The sequence below is a fragment of the Choloepus didactylus genome, chromosome 11 (assembly GCF_015220235.1).
Source record: "Choloepus didactylus isolate mChoDid1 chromosome 11, mChoDid1.pri, whole genome shotgun sequence".
NCBI lineage: Eukaryota > Metazoa > Chordata > Mammalia > Pilosa > Megalonychidae > Choloepus > Choloepus didactylus.
Window position 1 is genome coordinate 24495840 of NC_051317.1, and position 20889 is coordinate 24516728.

The following is a 20889-nucleotide window of genomic DNA, read 5'->3' on the forward strand; positions in this document are numbered from 1 at the left end:
CGGCGCGGTAGGCGTGGTTAAGACACAAGATGGCGGACCAGCCCCGCCCTGGGAAGGGGCGGGGTCCAAGGCACAAGATGGCGGACTAGCTCCACCCTGCGAAAGGGCGGGGTCTAAGGCATAAGATGGTGGACTAACTCCGCCCTGTGAAAGGGCGGGGCTTAAGGCATAAGATGGCGGACTAGCTCCGCCCTGTGAAAGGGCGGGGTAAAGTGCATGCGGTTTCCGGCCCGGCTTAGGGCTGACGTCATCACTAGAGCACTTCCTCCCCTCAGTAGAAGAAGAAGGAGGAAGTTCGCCATTTTGGAGCAGTCTGGGGGGGCGGTTGCAAAGAGGTACACGGCGCCAAAGAAAGAAAGAAACACACAAAGGACTACAGCAAAGTAATGGAGGGGAAGAGGGAGAGCGTTAGGAGGAATGGGGGTCATAGAAGAAAAGGACGAGAGGCAGACGGAAGAATGGGTAGTGGGGAAGGGAGGAGCGGCTCCGGAGCGGCGAGGGAGAGGCGGCCCCTGACGCGGAGCGGCGAGGGAGAGGCGGCCCCTGACGCGGAGCGGCGAGGGAGAGGCGGCTCCGGGAGCGGCGAGGGAGAGGCGGCCCTTACCTTGCAGGCGAGGAGAAGGAGAGCTGGAGAGGCGTCCGGGCGAGCGAGTGGCGTCACTGGACCGCTGCGTGGAGAGGACTTCCAAGTGCAGGTGCCCCACGTTGGGTGCCAGTTGCGGTCGCAGTTGATTTATCTGGGGGGGGGGCGGCCGGTTGCTGAACCCTCGGCTCTCGGCGTTGCTCGGAGGGTACCGGCGGCGGGGGCTCTTTCCCGGAGGCGAGGGCGAGGCGGGGGACTGGGCCCGGTCCCCGGCGGAGGCGTGCAAGGTGTGGAGGGCGGCGAGAAGGAACAGGCAGGACACGGTTCTTTGAGGGTGAAGAAGCCAAGAGCGTTTATTAGGGGTGAGCGCAGGTTATATAGGCTGGCATAGAGGGCGGGGGTAGTTACAAGCCAATGCTGAGGGGATAAAGGCTAGGATTGGTTCTGAGAGGGTGCGGAGGTTAGGATTGGTTCTAAGAGAGCACGGAGGTTGTTTGAAAAGGGGCGAGAGTTGCTCTGGCAACGGTGTCTGGCAACAATGTATGCGCACTGGTGGTGATGGGAGTTGCACTGGCAACGGGGAGTGTCCGGGCAAGATAAGGGGGTGGGGAAAAGGCGGTTCCCTCCGGCAAGCCTCTTCTAACAGTGGTATTTTGGGTGAGGAAATGGGGCCTGCCTCCGGCCTCAGTTTCCCAGGCCCGGGGGGCTGTGAAGGGCGCTGTTCACCCGTACCCACTACCCTCCCCAGGGGTGGCCGATCCCCTGGCCCAGGCCCGCCAAGTCGAAGCACGTAATCAGTGTCCCGCCGTGCTGTTTCTCCCATAGCCAGGATTCACGGGTCCAGGAATCAAGGGGTGGAAGTGGAAGTGGCACCACTCACTGTCACTCCTAGTGATCCACTAGGTCAGTTTTTGCTTCCTGTCCTTGCAGGCTTAAGCTCTGCTGGTTTACAAGTCTTAGTTCCAAAAGGAGGAGTGCTTCCACCAGGAAACACCACAATAATCCCATTGAACGGGAAGTTAAGGCTGCCACCTGGCGACTTTGGGCTTCTTATGCCTCTGAATCAACAGGCAAGAAAGGGGATTACTGTAGTGGCTGGGGTGATTGATCCTGACTATCAAGGGGAAATAGCACTGCAACTACACAATGGAGGTAAAGAAGAGTTTTCCTGGAATACAGGAGATCCCCTGGGGCGTCTCTTAGTACTACCATGTCCTGTGATTAAAGTCAATGGAAAACTGCAACAACCCAATCCAGGCAGGACTACCAATGGCCAAGAGACTTCAGGAAGGAAGGTTTGGGTCACCCCACCAGGCAAAGAACCACGGCCAGCTGAAGTGCTTGCTGAGGGTAAAGGGAACATGGAATGGGTAGTGGAAGAAGGTAGTGATAAATATGAACTACAACCATGTAACCAGGTACAGAAACGTGGATTGTGATGGCATGAATATTTCCTCCTTAGTTTGTTATGAGTATGTTGTATTTTAATATTTAGGTTATAGGAGATCAAGTTTAAGAGTGAATATTACCCAAGGACTTACATCCTATTCTGTAGAGAGTTAGTGTGTTTCTGGTTGTACACAGGACAGTTGAATATTGTTAGGTGAAGTATATGTCATTTTTATTTGGAGATTAAGTATAGTTTAAGGAGATGTGTATGGCTGCCAAGTTGACATGGGGTGGACTGTGATGGTTACGTTAATTTGTCATCCTGGCCAGGTGATGGTGCCCAGTGCTCTGGTTAAGCAAGCACTGGCCTGATTTACTATGAGTGCGGGATACTGATTACGTGCTTCAACTTGGCGGGCCTGGGCCGGGGGACCTGATCAGCCCCTGGGGAGGGTGGTGGGCACGGGCGACAGCGCCCTCCACAGCCCCCCAGGCCTGGGAAAGTGAGGCCAGAGGCAGGCCCCATTTCCTCACCCAAAATACAACCATTAGGGGAGGCTTGCCGGAGGGAACCGCCTTTTCCCCCACCCCCTTATCTTGCCCGCACACTCCCCGTTGCCAGTGCAACTCCCACCACCGCCAGTGCGCATGCACCGTTGCCAGAGCAACTCCCGCCCGCTGCAACAGCTTCCGCGTCCTTTCAGAACCAATCCTAGCCTTTCTCCCCTCAGCATTACCATTTAAGGCCCTTACACCCCTACTCCAACCCCGCCCTTCATGCCAGCCTATATAACCTGTGCTCACCCCTGAATAAAGTCCCTTTTGTTCTACCCCCACTGGAGGAAGAGTGTCTTTCCTTTCCTTTCTCGCCGCCCTCCACCTTGCACGCCACCGCCGGGGACCTGGCCGAGTCCCCCGCCTCGCCTTCGCCTCCGGGAAAGAGCCCCCGCCGCCGGTACCCTCAGAGCAACGCCGAGAGCTGAGGGTTCAGCAACCGGCCGCCATCCCCCCAGACGATTTAACTGCGACCGCATATGAGGATATTTCATGGATTTAAATCATCATTAAGTTGATTGCCTCTATGGCTGATCCATCTACAATCAACTGAGGAAACTGCCTTCAACAATGAGACACGTCTCATCCAATGCATTGAAGGCTTTACAAGGAGAAGTGATAACTTTAGCAGTCAGAAAAGGGACTTTCCATCTCTGCTTCTCACAGCCAGCATCTCCTGGGGAATTCATCGAGGACCTTCATTGGAGCTCCCAGCTCGCAGCCTGCCCTATGGAATTTGGACTTGTTTGTCCCCACAGTTGCATGAGACACATTTTTCAAAAATCTCATGATACTTACAGATATCTCCTTTTGGTTCTGTTTCCCTAGAAAACCCTGACTAATAAACCAAATTTGGGAAGTTTCCAGTTATTATTTCTTCAAATTTCCTTTTTAGCCTGTCTTTTTCCTTTCCTTTTGTCATCTCAGTGACATGACTGTTGGATCTCTGTTGTCCTGGATGTTCCTGAGGTTGTCCTCACTGTTCGTCAGTCTGTCCTCCCTCCATTGTTCAGACTGGATGGTTTTGATTGCTCTGTCTTCGAGTTTACTCTCCTCTGTCACTCCCATTCTGTTATTGAGTGCTTGTGATTTTAAAATTTTAATTATTGATTTTTTCATTTCTAAAATTTATGTTCATCTCTCCTTTATATTTTATATTTCTTTGCTGAGACTTTATCCATTTGTTTTATGAGTGTTGATAATTACTGGAATATTTTTCTGACCATTGCTTTAAAATCCTTGTCAGATGATTCTAACCACATGTTGTCTTGGCGTTGGTTTCTCTTGGTTGTCTTTTCCCTTTCAGATTGGAAACTCCATGGTTCTTGGCCATTTTTTGTTGTATCCTGGGCATTTTGGGTATTAGAGATCCTGGCTCTTGTTTGAATCTTGTGCCAGTTTGAATGTATTATGTCCCCCAAATGCCATTATCTTTGATGTAATCTTGTGTGGGCAGACCTTTCAGTGTTAATTAGATTGTAATTCTTTGACTGTTTCCATGGCGATGCGACCCGCCCAACTGTGGGTGATGACTCTGATTGGATAATTTCCATGGAGATGTTACTCCACCCATTCAGGGTGGGTCTAAATTAAATTACTGGAGCCATATAAACGAGCTGACAAACAGAAGGAACTCAGTGCAGCTGAGAGTGACATTTTGAAGAGGAGCTACAGCCAAGAGGGACACTGCAGCTGAGAGAGCTACAGATGAGAGACAGGTTGAAGATGACTGTTGAAAGCAGACTCTTGCTCCAGAGAAGCTAAGAGAGGACAAATACCCCAAGTGCAACTAAGAGTGACACTTTTGAGGAACTGCAGCCTAGACAGGATCATCCTGGGAGAAAGCCATTTTGAAACCAGAACTTTGGAGCAGACGCCAGCCACGTGCCTTCCCAGCTAACAGGTTTTCCAGACACCATTGGCCATCCTCCAGTGAAGGTACCCGATTGCTGATGTGTTACCTTGGACACTTTATGGTCTTAAGACTGTAACTGTAACTGTGTAACTGTAACCAAATAAACCCCCTTTTGTAAAAGCCAATCCACCTCTGGTGTTTTGCATTCTGGCCGTGTTAGCAAACTAGAACAAATCTGTTGCTTGTTACTGTGCCTGCAGGCATCCCTCGTTCCTACTGGGCTGGACGGTGCATGGCGCTCTGCGCACACTCGCAGCCCCCGCAGGTGCCCGCTGGCCGGTTGGGGCCGGCACCACCCCACTCCTGCCGAGCTGGCTGTATGGAGGTCATGGGCGGGGAGGTCGCGGGTCAGGTGCCCGGGTCATGGTGCTTGCCTGCGGTGGGGCTGGTGGTGTCCGACACCACCCTGTCCTGGTCCTTCGGCCATGGAGAGCGGCAGGCTCACCTTTCGTTTTCTGTCCAGCTTTCTGGGCGCCCAGACAGGTCAGAGCAGGGAATTCACTGCTGCGTGTTCCCTGAGGGCTGGGGTCCCTGGACAGCGGCTTTCTGTCCACCTTTCAGTCTTCTGACGTTCACTTTGTGTACGTTATTGAGAGTTTTTAGGTATAATAGAAGGAGAGAAAAATTTAATGAAATTTATGTTTTCAAAGTAGATGTTGGCGTACCCTAATTCTAACTGTCCTTGTGACCACGGGCGTGTCCGTCACAGTGTGTGGGTGATGAGTGGTCTGAGTGGCCGGGCGCAGATGCCCTCCCGCGTGTGCAGGTGGAGCCAACGGACGGGTCCCCAGGCAGGGCAGGTCCCCTCCCGGCCGTGAAGGGCTAGGGCCCGGGGGAGCTGCTGGAGCAGGTGTCCGCAGGCCAGGGCCTTGGAGCCTGGCGCAGTGGGCGGAGGGCAGGGCCTGCGCTTGGGTGAAGCTGGGGAGAAACGGAAGGTAAATGCTTCCTACGGTTCTTATTCGTTAATACTGAGAGTTAGACTCTGAGTGAGTGGTATTATTTTTTGAAATGACTTTTTAAAATGTGTTATAAAGTTACTATATTGTTATAAGAAAACCTGGAAAATATAGAATGGCATTAATGGGAAAATAAAGACCACCTGTGATTTGATCAATAGTTGACATTCTGCTGCTTTTCCTCAGATCGTTTTTATGTCTGCTGTATTTAAAAAACTAAGGATTTGAGCTTTTATTATAGTAATTTATTTTAAAAGTAAAGTTAAAATCTTATAATTTTCTGTTCTTAGCTGAACTTCAGTCATTATCTATTCCTGGAACTTACCAAGAAAAGATTACTCACCTAGGAAATTCTCTGATGAATTTAACAGGTCTAAAATCTTTAGATCTCTCACGTAACTCATTGGTTAGTCTAGAGGTAAGTTTCAGTTTGTTTCTTAAAAGAAAACCTCTTGCTGTTAGTGGCAGTGGAAGGTGCATTTGTGGTGAATGTTGCAGCCTGATCTGTAGCGGGATGCTTGTGACGCTGTGTATGTTACCCCTGGCTTACGGTGACTGCGAGTGTTGTGTTGTTTTCCTGTCTGCCTAGTCTACATCTCCAAGGCGTTACGTTACATCTAAAATCGTAGCCCTCTGATGCAGGAGTGAAATAAGGCCTCAGAGGCTGGTGTGCAGGCCCGTGCTGTCTTAGCCGCGCCTTTCTCTGTCCCCTCACTGCACTTCCTGTCTGCCGGGCGAGTGAGACCTTGCAGACGATGGCAGGTGGCAAGAGGGGTACAAACATTGCTGTGGTTTTCCACGAGGAGGGCGCGTAACTGCCCTGGGGCCTGGTGCTTCTAGTCAAATTGGGGCACCCTGACTTGGGGAGTGGGTCCAGTCCAGGCCACACCCAGGACCGGGCCATCTCTGAGCCTCCCTGAGCCTCACCTTCCCCTCTGTAAGATGGGAGCAGGAGCAGTTCCTACCTAACAGGGCTGTGTGTGGATTAAGTGGAGTCATTCGTGCAAATTGTTCAGCTCGGTGCAGGCTGTGTTCTCGGTAAACTCTAGCTGTCCTAGTGCTGCTACGGGTCATTGAACTGTGTCTGCAACACAAGTATACAAGAGCGCCTTTTGGTTGTGTGCTGTTCCTGAGGATGCGTGCGTGTAGACTGGTGCATTCAATAGCCTGTTGGTTCTTACTGTTGGCCCAGTTTACTAATTTTTAAAAGTGTGAACTAACTTGGTGTTTTTTCCTGTTCACAGGGCATTCAGTACCTGATCATGTTGGAAAGTCTCAATCTCTACTACAACTGTATCTCCTCGCTAGCAGAAGTGTTCCGGCTGTACTCCCTCACGGAGCTCACGGACGTGGACTTCCGGCTGAACCCTGTCGTGAAAAACGAATCTGATTACCGCCTTTTTGTCGTGCACATGCTCCCAAAACTCAGGCAGCTAGGTAGGAGCCACCACTCTGACGTGACGGTCATGTTTGTGTTGTTAAGGGCAGCTGGCAGGCTGGCTCTGGGCCCGATCGTGCTGTTGGTTCCCTCTTAGGCTTTCTGCTGTCCCTGCGTGCACTCAGCTCCAGAGAGCCTGTGTCTCCTTACAGGATGGATGTGGGTGGGACAGCTGTCCTAGAGGGGCCGGGGAACCTGGAGCGGCCCCGTCCGTCTGGAGGCCAGACGTGGTCAGGCTGCTGCACGGTGCTCTGAGCCGCCACCGTCCAGCGGGTTGACCTTGGGCCTGTTCCCAGATGCCTCTTGGCCCTGTTACCATGCATGGACTTCTCCTTCACCCAGCCAGACATGTGGTTCCACCTGGCTTTGCATCCAGCTGGAAGGATACGGGATGAGAAGGCATTGTGCCAGCACCCCTGCTCCCAGGTGACAGGGAAGAGGATGACATCTTGTCGGCAGGTGTGGTGACCACCACAGGGGCCCAGGAGCCCAAGCCCGTAGGTGGAGCCGGCCTCTGTGACACACTCAGTCGAGAGGTTGTGGGCTCAGGGAGTCCCCAGTGGCGGCTCTGCCCAACCTCCCGCCATGAGCTGCTGCTGTGAGCAGCGGCCGGGCCCTGCTGGTGCTGCCCAGGAGGCCAGGGACAGCAAGGGCTGGGGCTTGCGCCCTGGGTGTCCAGTGGGGATTGGGGGTCATGGTGGGGGTTACATGGCTTAGTGGAGGAGGGCTCTCAGGACAGTGCCTGGACCCCCTGGAGCACATAGGTGCTCGCTCTGTTTCCCTCACTGTACTGGGCTCACACCTGGCCTGCACAGCGAGGTCAGCAAAAACAAAAACAAAAATGCAGTTCCCCTGACTGCATGTGCCCTGATAGAGCATTGTTTTCTAGGCCACTTAGGCCATTTTGGTTTTCTTCTAAGAAATCCAGATAGCAATGTCAGTTGTATGTTTACAAAAAAAAGGGGCTAGTTTAGAATACATGTTTGCAAATGTGTGTGCAGTTGTGTGTGCAGGCGAGTGTGTGGGTGCTTGTGTAGGTATGTGCAGGTGTGTGTAGGTGTGGGTGTGCTTGTGGCCATGTGTGGGTGTGTGTGCAGAAGTGTGGGTGAGCGTGCAGGTGTTTGTGAAGGTTTGTGGGCAGGTACATGCAGGTATATGTGGGTATGCAGGCTTGTGTGTGGGCATGTGGACAGGTTGCACAGGTGTGTGCAGGTGTGTGTGTGTGTGCATGTGTCTGCTTTGCCTTCACTTGTTGGACACTGTGGGCTAGGTAAACTGAGGTCTATCCTGGCTTTGCCACTGGTGAGCCTCATCATAGGGCGGGACCCCACCTTTGTGTCCCGCTTTCCCAGGTAAATCATTTTACCTGACACATGGGTGCCTTGCAGGGTCAGGGGCTGTGGGAGGCCTTAAGGTGCCTGACCTTCCCCAGTCCTCCCGCAGCCCTGTGGGCGGGCCTGCTGTCGAGAAAACGGACCCAGGAGGCCAAGGAGCCCACAAGCAGCCAGCCCAGGAGCCATCTCCGTTGTGTCCTGACATGTTACTCTGTCCACAGGAGGACTGGTGTGCTGGGGCAGAGTGGTTTTCTGCGCATATGTGAACAGTATCCTAGCACCTTTAATTATATTCTGAACCTTGGGGAGGCTTCTGGAGAGACTAGGAAGAACTGCTCTTCAGCATGAAAGGCGCCGTCTCTTCGTTCCCGTCCCATGTTGCAACGATGTGGATCAGTGACGTGGGTAAAATCCATTTACAGGGTCCCTGGTAAGAATGCCCGAGTTTGCCATGGTTTGACCATTTTCTAGAAAACTGCCCATTTAATAACCAAAAGCCAGAACAAGTTTTCAACAACTTCCTGAAAATGACCTGAAGGACCAGCAGAACAGCCCTGTGCCCTGGCTGCCCCCATCCCCGAGGCACTGAGCCCCGGCTGCCCCCCAGCTCTGTCTGCCCCCCAGCCCTGGCTGCCCCCGTCCCCGAGGCCCTGAGCCCTGGCTGCCCCCATCCCCGAGGCACTGAGCCCCGGCTGCCCCCCAGCTCTGTCTGCCCCCCAGCCCTGGCTGCCCCCGTCCCCGAGGCCCTGAGCCCTGGCTGCCCCCGTCCCCGAGGCACTGAGCCCCGGCTGCCCCCCAGCTCTGTCTGCCCCCCAGCCCTGGCTGCCCCCGTCCCCGAGGCCCTGAGCCCTGGCTGCCCCCGTCCCCGAGGCCCTGAGCCCTGGCTGCCCCCGTCCCCGAGGCCCTGAGCCCTGGCTGCCCCCCATCCCAGCACACTTATCAGGAGCACAACTGGCCTTTGCTTGCTTGCCCCAGGGCAGCACAGGCCTGGGGTGGGGCTGGTGGGGGCAGTCCTGTTCCCCTTGGTGGCGCAGGCATGTCATAAATCCTGGGGGTACGTGCTTGGCTCAGCGAGGGCTGGGGAAATTGCTGGTTTGGATGTATTATGTCCCCCAAAATGCCATGTTCTTTAATGCAATCTTGTGGGAATAGACGTATTAGCATTGATTAGGTTGGAATCCTTTGTTTCCATGGAGATGTGATTCAGTTAACTGTGAGTGAAACATTTGATTAAATTATTTCCATGGAGGTGTGGACCCTGTCCATTCAGGGTGGGTCTTGATTTAATCACTGGAGTCCTATAAAAGAGCTCACAAACAGAAGGACCTGAGAGCAGCTGAGTGGGGCATTTTGGAGATGGCCACTAAAAGCAGACTTTTGCTGACACTGGAGATGCTAGCCCAGTGTTTGCTCCTGAGAAGCCGAGAGAGGACAAAACGCCTCATTTTGAAGAACGCACAGAAGGTGAGAGAGGAGCTGGAACACAACCTGGGATCAACAGATGCCAGCCACGTGCCTTCCCAGCTGACAGAGGTTTTCCAGATGCCACTGGCCTTTACTCGGTGATGGTATACTCGTGTTGATTCCTTAATGTGGACACTTTATGGCCTTCAGACTGTAAATTTGTAACCAAATAAGCCCCCTTTATAAAAGCCAGCCTGTTTCTGGTATTTTGCATAACGGCCGCATTAGCAGACCAAAACCAGGAGGAAGTCAGGCTGTCTGCGTCTCCTGTGCGCCTAGGGAAACTAGGCTTTTCCCCAGACTTTGACCCAGAATCATTTTTCATTGAGGATGTTTGTCCTCAAAGTGTCCGTGTGGTAAATGTCGAGGTCGTGGTTGAAACCCGCTTCTGTCCTTTCAAGTCTGGCCAGCGTGCCTCGGCCACCCACACCCTGCTTGGCAAGAGGTAGGTTCTTGTCCATGAGAACGCAGCTGCAGGTGTTGGTGCCGCCACCTGTGGCCCTGACGGAGGCTCTGAGGGCGCAGCCGCGCTGCGGGAACTGCCTGCAGGATGGGGAGTTGGGGCTGTGCCCCATGTCACACTGCATAGCTTCAAACCCGCTTGGAGTTTCTGTGTTTCATTTTAAGGTGTTTGGGATGAAAACATGCTTGTGTTCTTTTATTTGACTTTTAACCAAGTTACTTATAAATGGCTGTATTTGGTTCTTTTCTGGAAGCATTATAGCCTTTATTATGTAATTTTTGGAATCTTTCGCCTTAAATCATTGTTTTCCGTTTTTCATTAAAATTTTGATTCAGAATCTGATAGTGTAGGTATAGAGAAGAAGCACACTAGTCTTTCTGCATATGAAAGATAACGTCCACTCACGAGAAAGAAGCATTGCATTCCCAGTTGTTGCGGGAATGGTGGGTTTACCGGAACGATGCAGAACGGCCGCTGGGCCCAGCCCCTGCCCACGATGGGCGGATGGACCCTGGAGTTGGAGGTGTCTAAGGGGCGGCATGTGGTAGGAGGCACACCCCCCCCATCTGCCTTGGCAGTGGGCACACAGGCTGCTGTCCGCCCGGGCTCATGCCGTCCCTGCTGCCCATTCTTGGTGCTCCCTCCACTCGGCGACTGGTGAGTCCTGGCAGACTCTGCCCTGAGGGGGAGGCGGCCTATTCCAGAAACAACCTGGATCTACCTGGGAGTTGAAGGGTTATTTGGTCCAATCTTATTTTTTATAGATGAAGACAGGCATGAAGAGGTTAAACGACCAACAGCTCTAAATGTTCAAATCACTTTAGTCCGCATGCGGCCATGAGGCCTGGCCACAGGGCATCCATCGGGCCTCCAGGTGACAAGGCTCTAGAGCAGCTGCTGACTGTTAATTTTTGGAGTTCTGTAGTGTGCGAGGCACGTTGGTGAGCAGATTGGGGAGGACCTTGGGAGGTCCAGCTTTTGTCCCTTGGGCTCGGGGACAGCCTCATCAACCCACAGCGCTGGGAAGCTGAGAGGACCACAGGCCTGGGACCTCCAGGGGGTGAGGGGCTGCCTGGTCTGGGAGGCCTGCCCATCCTCCAGATGCTGCTTCAAGGGTGCGGTCAGCCTCCAAGGGGGCTTCAGGATTGGGTGGCGGGTGGCCCCAGGCCCACAGGGCAGCTGAGGAAGGGCAGGGTCCCATTCCCGAGGGCCCTCAGCGCTTGGCTAAGGATTCTAGACTTTATTTGTGGATAATCGGAAGCCATGGGTGGTTTCTTTAGATTTCCATTATGGGAAATGTCAAGTACACACAAGTAGAACAGTCTAATGAATGTGACGTGCTCACCGCCATCTCCGACTGTTTCAGCATCTGGCAGGCCGTCTGCCCCCTCTCGCTGGGATGGGGGGCCGTGCCTGCCGTGGTGAACGCCTGGGTTCACATCGCTTGCCTGTAAGGGCTCCTTTCCAGTGGTTTCACGTTCATGTTTTCCCAGTTGTCTCAGAGATGTCTTTTACAGTTGTTCTTTTCAAATCAACATAATTTTCAAATAATGTTCACACATTGCATTTGGCTGATATATCTTCTAAGTGTCTTTTTAGCCCCTGCATTTATTTGTTGAAGAAGTAGGGTCACTTGTCCAGTAGACTTTGCCATTCTACAGTTGGCAGATTTCTTCCTGATGGTGGTAGCTCGTCTCCGAGGACGCAGTTAGAGCTGGAGGCAGTTGCAGTTGGGCTTAGGGTGGGCGTTCTGTCCGTGTGCACCTGTCCAGGTGTGGTCGGCCTGCTCTGCCCAGTGCAGACCCCTACCCACCTTCCACCCAGCAGCTTCAGCACTGGCGAGTGTCATCGCCTAAATGTGATGTCATTGGGGTACAGGGTGCTTCCAACCTGGTTCTGCCTCCTCTGCGCTGTCGGCTGGGCCACTTCCGAGAAGGCGGGCGGCTGCCTGCCTGCCTGGTACAGTCAGGGCGGAGGGTGGGCAGGTGCCTGGCTCTCCCCTTTACCCAGAGCTTTTCCGGGCACTGGCTCAGGTGCCCTTGCAGCCTTCAGAGTGCCAGCAAAACGCATAGATTTAACATATTTGATGTGTTTCATTTCATCACAGATTCTATTCCTTTTGGTGCTGAAATTGCTCTACCTTTGGCAAGTGGGGAACCCTTTCAGTTGGCTTCTTTGACTCTTTGAGACAATTCTACCAGGCTTTTCATGGACACTTCCTTTCTCCAAGGAGTCCTGGTTGCTTTTAGTGGGAAATGGTGTTTAGAGACCACAGTCTGGCTCCGTCCATTGCTACCGGGGCGTCAGTGCTTCCCAGAAGGTAGACCTCATAGGGTGGGAAATTCGTATTTTTCAAGAAAGAGAAAAATGAACCATGAGTTCATACTTATCTTTCCAATTCTAATGTAAGATAATAGGGTTTAATTTTTTTGTTTATTGTTTTGTTTTATTCTCATGTTTTTCTCCTATGCAAAAATCTTGCTTCCTAAATGTACTAACTTGATCACTTTATGATCCCTTGTTCTCAGGATAAATCCCATAAGCACTGCACAGCCAAATGCTGTATTTTGGAGTCAAATGATTCTTTTCTGTATGGGATATACCACCAACTTGATATACAGTTAAGTTTCTTTCTGTTTTCAGTTTTTAATTTTTTAAAATTTAATTTAAAATTTATTAAATATTTACATAGTTCCGGATTCAAAGTCATAAAACCAGGTTCATCTAGAGAACATTCGCTCCTGGCCCTGACCCTCTCCCCATAAGTAACTCTTAGTTTCTAATATACGTGCATAAAATCTAGACTTTGAGTCTTCGGAACCTTTTCCCCACTCCCAGTTTTTAGGATAATTTTCCTGTTTTCTTCTAGTGCTCGTTTGGTTCGTGCATAATCTTAACAGAAGCCTGACGTGTTTGGGATTTTTGTGAAACCTTAACTTAGTGGCAGAGAGGATGGGGAAGCAAGTGCTGTGGCGAGGAGGCAAATCTAGTGTGTTCTGTATGTGGACGGCGGGTTGGCCGGCGAATGTCGGGGGCGGTCAGGGTCGATGGCCTGCGGGGACAAGCCTAGGGCTCTCGTTGGCTGGTGGCTGTGGGGCAGGTTGCAGGCCGGTACCTGGGAGAGAGCGGTGGGGTCAGAAGGGCTGGGTCTGGGGAGAGCGGAGCAGCGAGTTCCAGCCCCGGGGTCACCGAGCCAGCGGGTAGTGGGGGGTGTCCTCTCTGCTGACACTTGCAGCAGGGGTGCAGCTCACAGGGCCTTGGATGCTCCATGGGATTCTCAGGCCCCCTTTGATTCTCACTCTCAGAGTCGTCATTGCAGTATTAACCATTCACTCATTTTTACTATAATTGTATCATTTTGGGGTGTGCTAGGACAAACGCTCTCGTGGGGGAGCTGAGGGCCTCTACCACCCTGCACAGTGGTAACTCTGGTGGAATAGTCGTCTCCTCGGGGAATTCCAGGAGTTGTGATGCCCCCTCTGAAGCCCAGGGCATGCCATGGAGCAGTGCCGACCTCTGGCTCGCACCAGCCCTGAGGATCAGTGCACACGCCCTGTGGTCCCCGGCGTACTCCTAAGCTGTGTGCATGTGTGAGGTGAGGATACACCAGACAACACACTTGTGAATGTGGGAGGAGAGTGGTGCCCGCGCACCCCTCCTTTCTGCTCTTGGCCCCTTTGCCCAGCCACATCTGGGTGGTGAGCCGTCTGGGAGCTGCTGGCTCCTTGGACTCCACTCTGATCTCCTTGCACTACTGCAGCATCTTCCGGACCACCATATGTGGCTGTCAGTGCCAGCATTGATCCCAGAGTGTGCCCAGGCTCTGCCCCGAGGGACGGAAGGTCTCGGTCTCAGGGTCGAGCCAGTGGCAGGGCCAACCTGGACTGCGTCCCTACCGGGTGACAGACGCCTTCACTCTCCTGGGGTGTCCGGAAGGGGCACTTGGGGCGTCCTTGTCCCTGGGCTGCTGAGGTAGCCCTGCGATGTCATTTTCTTCCTAGATGATCGCCCTGTAAGAGAGAGCGAACGAAAAGCATCTCAGCTGCATTTTGCTCCCCAGAAATCGCTTGACTCGAAGCATGGTTCTCCAGCTGCTTTGAAAGTTGGAAGGTATGAACAGAAGTGATAGTTGAACTTCAGAGAAGTAAGTTTTTCAGATTTGATGAAATATGAACTAGAAGCTTTAAACTTCTGCGTACACTTGTCCTTTTGAAGGGCAGACATGCAGGAGGAGAAGGGTGGGGTGGGGGTGCCTGCTGGGGCTCTATCCCAGCCCGGGATGACGGGACCCTCTCCTGCTTTCCACCTTTGCTATAAATACATTTAAATCTTATTTATTTCTAATTGTGATAAATAGATATGACATAAAAGTCTTTTTAACCTTTTAAGTGAACAGTTCTGTGACAGTAAGTACATTGACACTGTTTTGTAACTCACTACTGTATTTCTAACAGATCATCTGCTATCTGCCTGTCTGCGCCTGGCTTGTTTCACTCAATAGGTCTCCAGGGCGCATCCAGGTTGGAGCAAGTGGCCGCAACCCATCTCGTTTTACGGCTGAATGGCACCCCACATCTTGTTCATCCATCACCTGCTGATGGGCACTGGGGTTGCTTCCACTTTTTGACTATCATAAATACTGCTGCTGCGAGCGTTGGTGTTGTCTGAGTCCCTGCTCTCAGTTATTTGGGGGATACACCCAGGTATGGAGTTGCCAGGTCATGTGGTAACTCTGAATTTAACTTTCTAAGGAACAACCAAACTGTCTTCCACAGCAGCTGTGCCATTTTACATTCCTAACAATCCAAGGTTCCTGTTATCCTGCATCTTTGTCAACACTTATTATTTTCCATTTATTAAATTATAGCCATCCTTGTGGGTGTGAAGTGGTATCTCATTGTGGTTTTGATTTGCATTTCCTTAATGGCTAATGATGATGAACATCTTTTCATGTGCTTATTGGCCATTTTCTTCAGAGAAATTTATATTCAAGTCCTTTGACCATTCACCAGATGGTTTGTCTTGTTGAGTTGTACGAGTTCTTTTTATGTTCTGGACATTAAATTCTTATAAGATATATGGTTTGCAACAATTTTATCCCATTCTGTAGGGTTTTCGACTTTCTTGATCTGTCCTTTGAGGCACAAAAGCTTTTAATTTTGATGAAGTCCATTTTATCTGTTTTTTCTTTTGTTGCTTGTGCGTTTGGTGTAAAATCACAAAGTCCTTTGCCTTCCACAAGGTCCTAAGATACAGCTCTTTACTTTCTTGTCAGAGTTTTATAGCATTAGCTCTTATGTTTAGGTCCTTGATCCATTATGAGTTGACTTTTGTTTTTGGTGTGAGATGAGGGTATGAAAAGTTTTTAATCTTGATGAAATCCAATTTGTTTTTTCTTTTTTTCCTTGTACTTTTGGTGTCATATTAAGAAACTATTGCCTAATCCAAGGCCAGGAAGATTTATGCCTATGTTTCCTTCAAAAAGTTTTATAATTTTAGTTCTTATATTTAAGCCTTTGATTAATTTTGAATTAATTTTTGTATATGGTGTGAGTTAGGGGTACAACTCATTGGCAATATATGTATGGGTTTATTCCTGGACTCTAAATGTTATTGCATTGATCTACATGAAAATCCTTATGAGTCCCATACTCTTTATTTTTTTTTATTTTTTTTCAATTGATAGTGTTCACATACTATACAATTATCCAAAGATCCAAAGTGTACAATCAGGTTCCCCTGGTACCATCATACAGCTGTGCATCCATCACCACAATTAATTTTTTTTTCAATTTTTAGAACATTTTCATTACTCCAGAAAAGAAATAAAGACAAAGAAAGGAAACTCAAATCTTCCATACCCCTAACCATCCCATCTCCATTATAGACTCTTAGTATTGGTATGGTACATTTGTTACTGTTGATGAAAGAACATTAAAATACTACTAACCTGTAGTGTATAGTTTGCAATAGGTATATTTTTTCCCTATGTGCCCCTCTATTATTAACTTCTAGTTATAGTGTCATACATTTGTTCTGGTTCATGAAAGAGATTTCTAATATTTGTACAGTTAATCATGGACATTGTCCATCACAAGATTCACTGCTTTATACATTCCTATCTTTTAACCTTCAGCTTTCCTTCTGGTGAAATATGTGACTCTGAGCTTCCCCTTTCCACCACATCCATCCACCATTCAGCACTGTTAGTTATTCTCACAGTGTCCTACTGTCACCTCTGTCCATTTCCAAACATTTAGGTTCAACCTAGTTGAACATTCTACTCATAATAAGCAACCACTCCCCATTCTTTAGCCTCGTTCTATTTCCTGGTAGCTTATATTTCATGTTATGAGTTTACATATTATAATTTAGTTCATATCAGTGAGACCATACAATATTTGTCCTCATGTGTCTGACTTATTTCACTCAATATAGTGCCCTCAAGCTTTCTTCATCAACCCATTTTTAAAGACAGTTTTGTTCACACACCATACATTCCTTCCTAAGTAAACAATTGATGGTTCCCTGTGTAGTCATGTATTTCTGTATTCGCCACCATCAACACTATCTATATAAGGACATCTCCATTTCTTCCGCAAAGCAGGAGGAAGAGTCAAAGAAGGTAGAAAGACAAAAGAAAGAGAAAAAAAACCAAACATGACAGCTGGAAAGCAACAAAAGGAAAGATAGCATTAAACTAAAGTAGAATAAAGAGTCAGGCAACATTACCAATGCCAAGAGTCCCATACCTCTCCCATATTCCACCCCCCCATATGCATTTAGCTTTGGTATATTGCCTTTGTTACATTAAGGGAAGCATAATACAATGTTTCTGTTAATTACAGTCTCTCGTTTGCATTGATTGTATTTTCCCCCCAATACCTGCCTGTTTTTAACGTCTTGCAATGTTGACATTCATTTGTTCTCCATCATGAAAAAAACATATTTGTACATTTTATCACAGTTGTTGAGCATTCTAGATTTCACTGAGTTATACAGCCCCATTCTTTATCTTTCTTCTTTTCTTCTGGTTTCCCATATGTTCCTAACCTTCCTCTTTCAACCGTACTGACAGTCATCTTTGTTCAGTGTACTTACATTGCTGTGCTACCATCACCCAAAATTGTGTTCCAAACCTCTCACTGCTGTCTTTTCCTATCTGTCTGTAGTGTTCCCTTTAGTATTTCCTGTAGAGCAGGTATCTTGTTCACAAACTCTCTCATTTTCTGTTTGTCAGAAAATATCTTAAACTTGCCCTTATATTTGAAGGACAGTTTTGCCAGATATAGGATTCTTGGTTGGCTGTTTTTCTCTTTCAGTATCTTAAATACATCATACCACTTCCTTCTTGCCTCCATGGTTTCTACTGAGAAATCCACACATAGTCTTATCAAGCTTCCTTTGTATGTGATGGATCGCTTTTCTCTTGCTGTTTTCAGGATTCTCTCTTTGTCTTTGACATTTGATAATCTGATTACTAAGTGTCTTGGTGTAGGCCTATTCAGATATATTCTGTCTGGGGTATGCTGCACTTCTTGGATCTGTAATTTTATGTCTTTCATAAGAGATGGGAAATTTTCATTGATTATTTCCTCTATTATTGCTTCTACCTTTTTTCTTCTCCCTCTGAGACACCCATGAAACGTACATTCAGGCATTTCATGTTGTCATTCAATTCCCTGAGACATTCCTCATATTTTTCTATTCTTTTTCCCATTTGTTCTTCTGTGTGTAGGACTTCAGGTGCCTTGTTCTCCAGTTCATGAGTGTTTTCTTCTGCCTCTTGAACTCTTCTGTTGTATGTCTCTATTGTGTCTTTCATCTCTTGTGTTGTGCCTTTCATTTCCATAGATTCTGCCAGTTGTTTTTTCAAACTTTCGATTTCTACATTATGTATGCCCAGGGTTTTCATTATACACTTCATCTCTTTTGCCATATCTTCCCTAAACTTTTTGAATTGATATAGCATTAGTTGTTTCAATTCTTGTATCTCAGTTGAAGTGTAAGTTTGTTTCTTTGAGCCATACCTTTGTTTTTCTTAGTGTAGGTTGTAGTTTTCTGTTGTCTAGGCATCTGGTTTCCTTCATTACCATATTCAGGTTTTCCCAGACCAGAACTGGCTCAGGACCCAGAAGGAGGAAATATTCAGCACCAGGTTTCCCTAATGGTGTGTCTTAGAAGATTGACACACTCTGTGATGCCTCAAGTCTCTGTACTTTTTCCTAACCTGCCCAGCAGGTGGCACCTGTCAGCCTGTAGCTCCAGACTGATGTAAGGAGGTGTGGCCCTTGGCTGTTTTCCCCCAGGCTCTGGGATCTGGTTCTTGGAAGGCAGGTAGTAGAGCTGGGCACCACCTCTTTCCTCTTAGGGAAGATACACCTCACAGGGAGTTTTCATTTGCATTTAAATAGCCTCTTTGTCTCTCTGACTCTGCTGTCTCCACCTTTGTCTGGGTCAGAGCTGCGAACTGAAAATGGCTGCAGCTTTCTCCACTGAGCCACTCAGGTAGAGAGAGAGAAAAAGGGACAGAAAGCCCCCTTTCAGGGCCACTCCATGGCCCCCAGTTTCACCTGCCAGCCAGAGATAGCACGTGGTCCTCTGGGCTCCCCTCCTGGGACAGAGAAGTCCCCTGCATCTTCAAGGTCAGTCATCACTAAAAGCCTCTGTCTGCTTGTTGGGATCTTGCATTGAGCAGTCCACATTTGCCAGTTAAAACCCCAGTTGGAACTGGGCTGAGGAATATTCGCTTGTTCAGAGAGTGCTGCTCTCGATCTCAGTGAGGCTTTGCAGTTCGGGCTGCTGTAGGGGAGGGGACTCCTGGCTTGGATCCGCAGTTTTTACTTACAGATTCTATGCTGCAATCTCAGGCATTCCTCCTAATCCAGGCTGGTGCATGATGTGTGGACAGTCACAGTTGTCCCCAGCAGTTATTCCAGATCATTTACTAGTTGTTCCTGGTTGTTTATTGTTCTAGTTTGCTAATGCTGCGGAATGCAAAACACCAGAGATGGATTGGCTTTTATAAAAAGGGGGTTTATTTGGCTACAGTTACAGTCTTAAGGCCATAAAGTGTCCAAGGTAACACATCAGTAATCGGGTACCTTCACTGGAGGATGGCCAATGGTGTCCAGAAAACCTGTTAGCCAGGAAGGCATGTGGCTGGCGTCTGCTCCAAAGTTCTGGTTTCAAAATGGCTTTCTCCCAGGACGTTCCTCTCTAGCAAGCTTGCTCCTCTTCAAAACGTCACTCACAGCTGCACTGAGTTCCTTCTCTCTGAGTTAGCTCATTTATATGGCTCCACTGATCAAGGCCCACCCTGAATGGGCGGGGCCACGCCTCCATGGGAATATCTCATCAGAGTCATCACCCACAGCTGGGTGGGGCACATTCCAAGCAAATCTAATCATTACCAAAACGTCTGCCCCACAAGACTACATCAAAGATAATGGCGTTTGGGGAACACAATACATTCAAACTGGCACATTTATTAATTGCTCCGGGGGGACTAACTCCTACTCCTCTCTATGCTGCCATCTGCTTCCGTCCTCGAGTCCCATACTCAATTGATTACTGAATCTTTCTAGTAAGTTTTGAAATTGGGAAGTGTGATTTCTCCAACTTTGTTCTTTTCAAAATTGTTTTGGGTTTTGGGGGCTCCTTGCTATTCCATGTGAATTCGAGGCTCGGCTTTTTCATTTCTGTATGAAAGTCTGTTGGAATTTTGATAGTGATTGTGTAGAGTTTGTGGGTTGCTTTGGGTAGTATTGACATTTAACAAGATTAAGTTTTCTACTTCATGAGCATTGGATGTCCTTCCATTTATTTAGGTCTTCTTTAACTTCTTTCAGCAATGTTTCATAGCCTCCAGCATACATCTTGCACTACCTTGTTTAAACACATAAATTTCTCTGCATTTTGTTCTTTTTTGATGCTGTTGTAAGTGGAAATGTTTTTTTAATGTCTTTTTCGTGTTGTTCATTGTTAATGTATTGTGTATAGAAAGACAACTGATCTTATATCCTGCAACTTTGTTGAACTCATTTTTTAGCTCTAACATATCTTTTTTTGTGCATGTACTCTTTTGGGTTTTTTCTATGGAAGAGCAGTTCACCTGTGAAAAGAGGTGGTTTTACGTCTTCCTTTCCGATTTGGATGTCTTTTATGTTTTTTCTTGCCTAATAGCCCAACACTGCAGTACAGCGTTGAATAGCAGTGGCGAGAGTGGGCACTCTTGTCTCACTGCTGACCTCAGGGGAAGCTTTCAGCCTTTCATGCTAGGTTTGATGTTTGCTGTGGGGTTTTCATCAATGCTCATTGTCAGGTTGAGGGAATTACCTTCTGTTCTTAATTTGTTGAGTGTTTTTATGATGAAAGTGTGTGGATTTTGTTAAATGCTTTTTCTGAACCAGGTGAGATGATCATGTGCTACTTTTCCCCTTATTTTATTTTATTTTTTAAATTTTATTTTGAAATAAATTCAAACTTACAGGAACAGTTGCAAAAACAATACAAACCCCATACACGGAATTCCAGCACACCCCGACCCCCCTCCCGATACCCCGATCCACCAACTTTAACATCCTGTCACACCTCCATTTCTTTCTTTCCCTTCCTATCTATCATCCATCATTTATTGCTCTGTCCTCTGAACATATGAGAGGTAGCTGCACACATCTTTGAACAAACAGTATAATTCACATATACATTTCCCATGAACAAGAACATTCTTTTATGCAGTCCCATTAAGCGCAGCTAAGAAGTTGAAGAAATTCAACATTCATACAAAGCT

General features: G+C 48.6%; 1 protein-coding gene across 4 annotated transcripts in view; it reads left to right on the forward strand.

Moving 5' to 3' along the window:
* CEP72 (centrosomal protein 72) overlaps positions 1–20889 on the forward strand; it is an 83023-nt gene that overhangs the window by 17857 nt on the left and 44277 nt on the right. For 2 of the 4 annotated variants that reach the window (XM_037799374.1, XM_037799375.1), the window contains exons 2-4: positions 5689–5816; positions 6643–6835; positions 14099–14207. In XM_037799374.1, the coding sequence (XP_037655302.1) occupies positions 5689–5816; positions 6643–6835; positions 14099–14207 (430 nt within the window). Of the gene's footprint in view, positions 1–5688; positions 5817–6642; positions 6836–8391; positions 8601–14098; positions 14208–20889 lie in introns of those variants that run through there. The other 2 variants (XM_037799376.1, XM_037799377.1) reach the window with 2 other exon arrangements.